At 39.0% G+C, this 11363-nt stretch overlaps 1 protein-coding gene across 1 annotated transcript in view; it reads right to left on the bottom strand.

Annotated features, from left to right (window-relative positions):
* Window positions 1-3209: 3209 nt before the first annotated feature.
* LOC125720163 (interferon-induced protein 44-like) overlaps window positions 3210-11363 on the bottom strand; it is a 50930-nt gene continuing 42776 nt past the window's right edge. The window contains exons 2-7 of the mRNA XM_048995344.1: window positions 8674-8746; window positions 6674-6869; window positions 5128-5280; window positions 4735-4909; window positions 4108-4208; window positions 3210-3657 (exon numbers count right to left, since the gene is read on the bottom strand). Coding sequence (XP_048851301.1) covers window positions 3481-3657; window positions 4108-4208; window positions 4735-4909; window positions 5128-5280; window positions 6674-6869; window positions 8674-8723 — 852 coding nt within the window. The 5' untranslated portion in view covers window positions 8724-8746 and the 3' untranslated portion in view covers window positions 3210-3480. The remainder of the gene's footprint in view (window positions 3658-4107; window positions 4209-4734; window positions 4910-5127; window positions 5281-6673; window positions 6870-8673; window positions 8747-11363) is intronic.

Here is an 11363-nt window from a genome sequence, read left to right as displayed (position 1 = left end):
GGCTATTGTGAAAGTGTAAGTAAGAGATCGAGAGCATTTTATACAGGCACACAGATAACTGTGGCCACACCACATTAATATTTAACATTGTATGAATGAGAGAATGTGGGTGTACTCTGCTCAGGTAGTAAACCAGCTCCTCTCAGCATGATTTGCTTCACAGTCCTGCAAGGTAGGGGCCAGTCTCTCTGTGTTTCTACTGGACTGGGGGTTGCATCCTGATGTCAGGCTCACACTTAACCTTCGTCCTGTGTTAGCTTTCTGTTCCCATCTCTTATATTAGACTGGTCGGTGCCAAACCGTGTCTTAATAAAATACCCTCAAAACAATTATTTATCATCCAATTTGTTTCTTACCTCTTGGTTACCTTGTTAAGCTTCCTTATCCATGAAAAGATTGATTTTAATATTTTTGGCGTGGCTTTCTGGACCTTTCCTTACCTCTCGTTTTCAATAAAAAAAATTATGGTAAAATGAACCTCAAGAGAATTATATAAATAAACTGAATTGGTCCTATCTTGCCTTATATATATATTGGCATGCCTTGCCTTGATTTTGTTTTAATTTATTTAGTTTAAATAGATGTTCCTGACAAAGTCAAACGGCCTTGATGCAGCACAAAAAGCTATGTGCTGCTTTTATTCATTTTAAACTTAAAAATGGGTCAGTAACGAAAACTAATAATCAGACTAAAATAATCAATGCAAAAATATCTGGCTTCCACAGTTCATTTCCAAAATACACAGTTTATGAAGTTTATTTTTACAATTCAATCACCTGAATTCAGTTCACACACACGGAGTGTAGACAATGCGGAAGAGGAAGATCCGATGACTGCGGTAGGCAGGGCTCTGAAGTGTCACGCATTGACCTTGAGACTCACGTTTTAGTCCTAATGTAATCTCACTCCAAACGTTTCATTGAACTTAAGAGCCCTGTAAAATGGGAAGGAGCTGTTGTGCAGCTAATTGCGCAAATAGATTTAATAAGAAATAGGAGCTTATCTTTATACAGACTGAGGAAAACAAAGTTTCGGAAATAGATCGGTCGCATACGGCCGATACCTGATCTGTCTAATTAGGTATGGATCAGTGCCGATGTGGTAGAAATTTTGCTGAAGTCGATTTGTTTAGGAGTCTGACAGCACTTTATTACCGCAAAACTTTGGGGGAACAGACAGTCAGCAGTGTTTCATGCGTCTTGTGATCTGCTCACCGAACAAAAATTGCATACATCTTGTATAACAAAAAAATTGCAACAGTTTACAGACAGCTTAAGGAGGGGGCTGTGTATCCTTGGATACCAGCTGCTTCTGCTTACAGGGGCCCGTTATCAGTTCCAGGGAAGGTCAACCTGTTAGAAGCCCATTGTTCTTGTGGTTTCCCAACCCCACATCGACAGGCTGTTTCCAGTTACTTTCTTCATCTTACTTTTAAAGTGCAAACCCATTACTTAAGCCAGCTTGCATTATTGCTGTACATGTTTAGTATAATAACTACTTCAGAGCAGCAATTAATCATTATAATCATTGTAGCTAAATCAACAGTGTCATTATGAATTTCTTTGATAATTACAGATTGTACTGATTACAATTGTATCTGCATTATCAGTGATTTTTCAACTCTAACTTAAGCACTGCACAAGCGACCCCTAAATGCTCACTTCATGCTGCACATGCTGTGAATGGCCAGATGCTTGACATATCAGGCACCATAACTGCCATCTTTCATTGATGTAATGAATCCTAGAAGCATGTTTTCTTTGTACTTAAGGGGTCTGTACAAGGAGCAGTGCTGGGCCTGGACTTTGTTGTCCTTCACCACGCTCTCTTGAATTTTTGCTGTGGCAGATTGCAATTGTGGGATACTAGCATTCCACTTTTAAGTAACAAAGACTTGATTCCTGAGTATCATAACATTTCAATTGCAACTGTCATGACACTGCACCCCATCAACAAAACGCTTGTGCCTGTAAGTGTATCCCCAGCTGGGCCTGTTGATTAGCTCCCTGGCTCTGTAAGCTACTTGTTGGCCATCCCCTAAAACTTGGAGCAGGCAGACTGGCACCTTCTGGCCATGGGCGACAAGGTGGACATATACACAGTCCACTTCCATGGAGTGACCTTTATCTACAAGGTCTCATCCTCAGGACTGCTCCCTGTTCTGTCCAAGCCATTAGAAGATGGTTATTAATCTCAAAGTGTAAAATAGTGCATTTTTCCCCTGTATCTGTAAACATGAGGAATAAGTAGGAAGACTTCCTCGTTCTGCCTCTCTGGGATTTAAACAGGACCTTCATGGTTCTGCTGATAGATGGAGTTCACCTGAGCGATGTCTATGAACCTCTACCCAGAGCATTTCAGACTATAGCCATGGTAGCAGAGAATCCTGGGAGCTGAATGGCTGCTGCATTGCCATGTAGCTGAGCACATATACAGTACGTTGGTACTGTATGGAGACCAGCTTCACCATCAGGAGCCGAGGGGAATGAGGCCTATCTGGACTACAGAGTGTTCAAGACATCTTGAGAAAGACTACCAGTACTACAGGAATACTCATGTCAGAGGGGCCAGAGTCGGCCAAGGGTACTACAATGAAGGTCTAGGCAAAACGCCCAGAAGTATTGTGAGAAACCAGGTGTTTTTATTATAATGAGCAGTAGCAGTCTTTGGAAGTTTTAACTGGCCACATATTACAGCCAATGATATTATTACAAATTCAACATGGACAATCTGCAGAGCTGAATAATGCACATTTCATACAATCAGGGATAAAATAAGATGCAGGTACAGAAACTCTGAGGCTGGATCCGGCAGCAGTAACTGGGCTACATTCTCTAATGGTTATATAGTACTTTTCAAGTTACATCTTTATAGTTTTGTCCTAAAGATTACATTCACTAAGTGTATTACAATGCTAAGGAATATGCCATACAGTTTGCAAAAAAAAAGTATTATTCCGAGACACACACCCATACATTGAGAAATGAGTGAAACAAAAAATTGTGCTGTGGTCTCTTCATTTTTTCTGCAGCTGTACATAAGTGTTTAGCTTGGTGACATGCCATGTTATATATGATAATTTTATTCTCCAGTCAGTCTGTGTAGAAGGGCCTAAATACAGTTAAAATAGTAAGCTAAGCACTTTGATAAAATCTTATGAAGAATGTCCATGTGACACACCCTTTAATTAAAACTCCAGTGATGACGAATTTGAATGTGAGACTATTTAATTGTCCATTTACAATCCAACAATCTAGTAATCAAATTGACAGTGACACAGGCAAACTCAAAATAGAGAGCTAGATCTCTGGACCAAATTAGATTTGAGACTGACACTGACCCATGTTGGAATCATCGGGTAATTTTATTGATCTTTAATAATTATCTTTAATTTCATATTCAATCTCTTAATCCAGTGTAGGGTTACAGTGTGTGGTGTGGTTATATCTCAACTTTATACACACATCATATATGTCTGACTCACTTTGTGTCTTCCTCAAAATTAGCAAAGAAATCATTAGATAAGTGTAGCATTTTCTGCATTGCAGTGAGAAGCAGGATGTCACGGGGCATGTCCAGCTCAGTCTCGCGGAAGTAATTCCTCACTGGAAAGACATTTGACGTTTGGATGCCCAGTATTCGACTCGCTTTTTCGATCTGCAGAGAGACATGCAGTTAAAATATTCGTTCCTCGTGAAACATATTTTCTTCAGCTACTGTATGGAGAAATTCATGTCAAACAGGGATGCAATAAGCTAATTTTGAAATAGTATAAATGTCTCTTTAGCAGAAGTTGCTGAACAAGGATATGCAACTGAAGTTCTAAAACTCTTGATGGCAATGAAATATACTGTAAGAAACAGATTTATCATCCATCCATCATTGAATCTATCCCAGGAAACAGAGGACCTGAGGAAGGAGACACCCAGGCCAGGATGCCGGGTCACTGCAGGTCACCTTTACTCATTCATTGTGCTGCATTTATTTGCTGCAGAAATTCAGGTCCATTTACTACTCAAGAGTCCTGTTGCAGGTTTGCACGAATACTGTCCTGATATGTCAGTGGAGCTTTCAGGACCGATTCCAGCCTTACACCCTGATACTCACCTGCACCTTTAAGTAGTCACTCCAGTACACATTTTTCAAGTCCTTTCCTGTGTGTGGGCACACTTTGTCCACTTTGGTCAGTAGAACCATTAGAGGGACATCTAAAAATATCAATAGAAAAGTTTCACTAGTGACATATTGTGTGTTCTATGGAATAAGCCATCATCACCTTACAGAATTTCTTGAGCAAGCTCAAAGCAATCAGCACACTGTCTGTCTTACTCAGAAGCACCTGCCAGCATTACTCTGCCCTTCCTGAATCCACATGTGTTCAGCTGAGCTCATGATCATGTCCCAGAGTTTAGTTCCATCCCCTTAAGTGGGCTCTATGTGACAGAGAACCCTCAAGTTTCTCGCAGATAGAGCATCTCTGTGTGGAGGAGCAGCCAAGACCTCCTTCAGTTATGGCAAGAGTGGTGTTTATGGCAAAGCTACAAAAAACATTCAGTTTACCATTTTCCAATCCAGCAACTGAAGTTCTCTGGGTTTATGCTGAATATTCAAATACATTATTCCAGGTTATTTTTTCATGTCACCTAATGATGATTTAGTAATACTCATGTCTCAGGAAAGGCAGGTTGAGTGCAACACATCACACATTCAAATCACACGACGGCCGTCACTAACCAAGCAAGTTAGCTTTGTCTTTGATTTTAGTAAATTTTTTGGGTTTCTCATCTTTTGAATTCTTAAGTGGAAGTGTTGAGGCGTCTACCACAAACACCACACAGTGGATCCTCTCCTTAAGTGGTGGAACATGAGTTTGATCACCATTTTGGCTCCATGGTATTTTAGGGTCAAACTACACAAAAAAAAATTAGGTACATTCAGACAGTCATTGACACTGATATCATGAGAAACACAAACGAAACATTAAGCGAGTCATTTCAAATGACATTTTTGTAATAACAGTATATTAATGATGCCGAAACAACAAACAAAAAATTATATTTGGTTTCATTAGAAAAGAGTTTGTTAAGAAAAGTTATAAACATGTGACTTCGGTTAGACCGCTCTTACCTGGTACCCGTCCGGTATGTAGCCCTTCAGGATGCTCTCAATATCATCAGTGTTCACCCCTCCATTAGTTGTTTGTTCCAATCCCATGGTGTCACACAGGAGGAATGAGAGAGGCCGTCCACCTGTGCCCTCCCTCACCTGGTAAGTGTGATACTGTAAGAAGACACATGACGTCATTCACCTTCTGACAGCTTGACAAGTAGGGATAGTGGGGGAAAAAATATCTTTCCCTGTATCTAACTGGCGAATTCTCTCCTGCCCCTTCACCACCTTAGCTACTGTGTGGTGAGAGTACTGATGCAGAATGGCTGCCGTCACATCATCCAGGTGGGGGGGGCGACACAGTGGGGTGGTTGAAGTGGCTCTCCATTACTTCTGTAAAGTACTTTGGGTTCTTAAAAAGTTCTATATAAATGTAACATTCATTCATTTGTTACTGATAATACAATTGCTCAGCTGGCGTAGTGCTATCATGAATGAACAGTGGGTGTAGAGACATTTTCCAGCACTCTCTCAATTTAAATCCAAACTATAAAAGAAACTAACACTTAGATGTGATATGTATGCAGTTCTGTTGCACAATTGTTTTGTGCTATCCTTTACTAAGGCATTTTATAGTGGTGCACTGATAGTAATAATAATTGGTAATGCAGTGGAACTGGCGCCTTGATATCTGTTGTCACGTGAGTTACGTCTGACTGGGAATAGATTTCGCAATGAGACAAAGTGAAAAGATGGAAATGCACTCAGTTCCTATTGCTTTTCTGTGTTATTTAAGACTATATTTGGCAAAGATTGAATGAGTGTGGGGGGCGGCATGGTGGTGCAGTGGTTAGCACTGCTGCCTCACACCTCTGGGACCCAGGTTCGAGTCTCCGCCTGGGTCACATGTGTGCGGAGTTTGCATGTTCTCCCCATGTCGTCGTGGGGTATCCTCTGGGTACTACGGTTTCCCCCCACAGTCCAAAAACATGCTGAGGCTAATTGGAGTCGCTAAATTGCCCATAGGTGTGCATGTGTGAGTGAATGGTGTGTGAGTATGCCCTGTCATGGGCTGGCTCCCCATCCTGGGTTGTTCCCTGCCTCATGCCCATTGCTTCTGGGATAGGCTCCAGACCCCCCACGAACCAGTAGGATAAGCGGTTTGGAAGATGGATGGATGGATGGATGAATGAGTGTGTAGGTGGGACATACACAACAACATGAGTATGGCTGTCTGAAATGATTGCTGCAGTGAAAAGTTCAGTAACACTCTGCATTAACTGCACCTTCATAATGTATTTATTATGCATTCATAGAAAATTCATAAGCAGCACTGAAATATACCTGCATAGTATACCTGAAGTATAGCTGCATGCACTCAGGCAATAATCTTGATTTTATTAAGAACCTGGCTTGATACAGTTTGTTGATAGTCAGCATCATGATACCGATTATCTTAAATTGCATTTGGTTTAGCCAAAATGAAACTTTTTGAAGCCTGACCTCAATGAACCAGCTTTGTGATACAGGCCCCATGACAGGAAGATTTATATGATCACATTACCTTCAGCGTCAGGGTGGTGGGATTGTCTCCTGCATTGGCTTGGGCTGTTATGTGGTCACAGAAGACAGAGCTGATGGAGTTGAAGAAGCTTGATTTTCCAGCACCAACATCACCAACGAGAAGAATCCGAGCCTGAGGTACTGAGTCAATAATGGGTTTGTATTCTTGCACAAATTTCTTGAGACTGTCTTTTGTACTAAAGGAATGAACATTGGAATTGTAAATAGGAATTAGTCAAAATAGGAATACAAATAATCCCATATATTAAAACTGCATAATTAAATAGATCTTACAGTATTATTAGGAATTGTTCATTTATCCAATGCTTTTACCCAACATATGAATGTGGTGGCCACTCGAGGGTTGAAAAGAAAATCGGCACAAAATGTGGTAAATTTGTGTAGATTGTGTGGATCTCTGTAATTCAGTAGAAATCAACATCCGGCACACCTATACTCACCAAATACTGCTAGAAATGGTCGCGCACAGATCAGCAAAGAAGAGGAGAAGCTGGACTCATACATTCGGAACAATAGTACCGAGCTTGTCCTAAAGTATCGCAAGACTCTGCGGCCATGAGCAGAGTTTTCCTACAGAGTTGCTACATGCCTGCTCAGAGTTACGTTCGTGGAACGAATGTTCTAACCATGGTTAAGTAGTTATACTGTATTTAATGAATTCCATTCATACTGTATTCTGGAACTAAATCTTCCAGTAACTGACTAATTGGGACTTCTATCATATTGTTTATTGGAGAAGCAAACCATTCCAGCATAGTAATGAATACTCATTCAGTAATTAATAATTAGTTTCTTATACTAAAGGACACTTTCGACATAAGACCATCGTTACTCACCCAATTAAAAAAAAATTAATTGCATGAAGCACATCTAAGTTGGGTTGCACGATACTAGGCAAAATCATAATTATTTCACTCTGAATTGAGATCACGATTTTCTCTCACAATTCTTGAGCAAATATTTACCAAAATTTCTGTCTGATGTTTAAACTGTATCAATATTCAAAGTTATCAGCGCTAGAGGTAATTACTACTGAAATAATGTTGATGATTGCATTGGATGATCAGCCATTTTCCATTGTGGAGGGAGAGGGATTTATATTAATTAATAAATCTGGCATCTAGATTGATCTTTTGCTTACCAAAGAATTAAATCATCATTTCACTCTTTGTGCCGGGAAGCTCTGCAAGTTTCACAGCCATTTTTGAATAAAATGAAAATATCCACCTACCTTCTTGCAATTCAGTTTTCCTATTGTGCTGCATTGTAACTTATAATGCTATATTCAAACCTGCCTTGGGTGAATTTAAAAGGATAGCTTGCTTCTGGTAAGAACAATACATTTGAATATATAGTATTTTTCACTTATTTTTCACTATATTTCACGTATTTTTTAAACCAGGTATTTTTTGTAATTTTACTTGCAGTATTTTACTGGATGAGTTTTACTTTTAATTGAGTAACGTTTCACTTTTACTGAAGTACGAAAATTGAATGTGAAACAACCAAGATGAGGATCAGCACCTCTGAAGTCATGGTTTTCAACCAGAAAAGGGTGGATCGCCCCCTCCAGGGTAGGGAAGAGTTACTGCCTCAAGCGTTAGACTTTATGTCTCAGGGTCCTGTTCACGAGTGAGGGAGGATTGGAGCTGGAGACCGACAGGTGGATCGTTGGAGCATCAGCAGTAATCGGATGATGTCTAAAGCTATTCGATTTATCAATTGATTTATGTTCTTACTGATCATGGGCACAGTGTCCTTACCTGCCTCATATTTATGTGTGTGTGTGTGTGTGTGTGTGTGTGTGTGTGTGTGTGTGAGAGAGAGAGAGAGAGAGAGAGAGAGAGAGAGAGAGAGATGGGGGATATAGTACTCCTGTAAAATTTAAGAATATATATATTATAAAAATTATAAAAGCGACACTGGTGAAAAAAATGATACTGTTTATAATGTCTGATAAATATAAAACAGGTTCCATACCTTTCTTTCCACTCGATATTCCTCCATGGTTGACTGTGCAAAGTTCCCATTCTCCAGATGTCAACTTGCAGACCTGTTCAGTAAAACACTGTGTTTTCACTATCTCTAAGAAAGCATTTCCATGCATTTATTCAGCAGACACTTTAATCCAAAGCATCATAAATGAAACAGCCTGGTCAGCCGGTCCCTGGTAAAAGCAGGAGTTAAAAAGCATTTTTATATAGTCACACAGATAACTGTGGCCATGCCATAATTCATAAATAGTTAGTTAATAATGCAGTAATTCCCATTTCAGGGTTTGCATAACATACTGACCTTATCTTAGCAGCTGTCAGGTGCCGCAGTTTTTACAGATTTTTGCAAATGTGAAAGTAGGAATTAGAACATTGTGCATAGAGACATGATGTTTTTCACTTCATGGTTAATAACATAAATAAACTATATGGACAAAAGTATCGGGACACCATCTTGTCCAGCATCTCATTACAAAACCGAGGGTATTTTAAGAAGTTAGTCAGCCCATTGTTGCTATAATGTCCTTTTACTCTATTGTTGACGCTTTCCATTGGATGCTGAAACATCGCTGGATTTGCTGACTTTAGGTTGCGCATTGATGTTGGGTTATCAGGGCCCTTAATGTGAGCTTCTGTGACCGACCAGTTCACAACTGAACTTGGTGCCAGACATTTTGTCCTTTACAATCATTTCACACGTGGTTGACCAAGGGAACTCTAACTTGGCAAAAATGTTGAGAACTGACTTGTTGTAAAGAAAGCGTCATATGATGATGCAAAGTGGAGAGTCATCTGTGTCAATAGTGGGTGTGGCTTAATCAGACAATTCCCCTAATTAATAGGAGTGTCCCAATACTTTTTTTCCCATACAGTGTATATTAATCTAAACAAATGAATATGTGAGTGTTCGTTTTTCTGTGTATAAATGTTTAGAAAAGTGTGCACTAATAAATATGCTTTTATGTTTCGCCACTTTTCTTGGTGTTTCATTTATATCAGGCTTTAGATTTCATAACTGATTTTGCATAGTTTTAACATTATAAATCACTTAGGAAACAACCTGAAATAAACATTGTTTAAATGTACAATGTTTCAATATTGGATTCATGGCTGATTTATTGGAACAAAATACAATTGAATCAATGTTGAATCCTTGTTGAACATGGTCAGGTCTTCAATATTGAATAGATGGCCAATGATCAAGATCAATGTTTAAACAATATTGAAGATCACTGTTGTTTCAGTGATTTTGTGTGATGTTTAATCAGTGTTGTTTCAATGGGACTTTGCTCTCTGGGTATTATGCAGTCACATAGACAATAGTATTAAAGGTAAACTATATGCCAATGTATGTTTGGGATTTAACAGTTATATGATTGCTAGAATAAATTATTATAATCCTTCAACACATCTTCATGAATTCCCTAGGAATTACATGATTTGAGATTTGAAACTCCCCCGAAGTTCCCCTGAAAAATGCTTAAAGAAATACCATTCAGGTCAACTTTGAACAGAAAAACAAAATTAACGAGTTATGGGGTTGACATACAATTTCACCCAGTTGAGATATACAGAGCCAATATTGTTTGGACAAATGCATCTTTTTCCAAACAACCTTTAATCATCTCAGTTTATACAGACTATTGTGAAAATAAAAGTAGCATTTTATATAGTCAGACTGATAACGGTATTCAAGGTAAAATATAAGTATGTTGCAGATTTAAAACTTATGTAATTCCTACAATCAGATTTTGGCCCCCATGATAGCATATCATATTAGACCCCCCAGTCCAGACCAATGCAGTTATTTATCAAATTTTGTAGAAGTATCAGCCTAACCCCTGGCTACAATGAGTTAGGCTAGAGGTTGGCAACCTTTTTAAAGCAAGGAGCCATTTTTCATAAATGTCTGACCCACTATTTACAAAGAGCTGCAATGGGCAGAGACGGGGGTCTGAGATACGATTTTTTAAATGTGATATCAGTATATATGCATTAAACACAAAAAAAAGTTCAGGTATTTGCAAAATTAAAGAAAACCATTTTCGAGGGGCATCTCAGTTTTAAATCACTCAGACGCATAACAGGACCATGGTGCCTAATATTACAACATATTTCAATTCTCTAGCGATAGTCTTCACCCTCAGCCCTCATTTCATTCAGTTAATTAGTATTAAATCACTAATGTTTAACTGCCGATGTGTTTTTATTCTCCATAACTGTCACAGTAACTGGTGCATGGTCCCTAATTTGGATATCACACTGGTTTTGTGATTGAATTATGGGTTAAAAAGAAGTCTAGATGGGAATAAGAATGGTGGACTGGTGAGAAGAAAGGGTATCCTTTGACCAAGGGGTGACGTGTGTGCCAAGCATCACAAACAAGTCATTGATATATTGTTTTATTACTGCAACCGATTAGCAGTCACAATAACTGATTACGATAACTGATTACGATAACTGATAACTGCACTCCAACTCTGGATTAAGCATCAAATTATAATCTCCTCCCACTACGAGTGCTGAGTCTGAGTGAACAGAGAGTGCAGAGAAACAGCGGTGGAAGAGAGATGGGTCATCCATGTTTGGACCATATATGCTGGCAATACACAAGTATCTATTTGTTGATATTTTGAGTAAAATAAATCTTCCTTCTGGGTCTATGTCTTTACAAGT

The sequence above is a fragment of the Brienomyrus brachyistius genome, chromosome 24 (genome assembly GCF_023856365.1).
Source record: "Brienomyrus brachyistius isolate T26 chromosome 24, BBRACH_0.4, whole genome shotgun sequence".
In the NCBI taxonomy this organism is placed as follows: domain Eukaryota; kingdom Metazoa; phylum Chordata; class Actinopteri; order Osteoglossiformes; family Mormyridae; genus Brienomyrus; species Brienomyrus brachyistius.
This window is presented reverse-complemented; position numbering and strand designations above follow the sequence as displayed.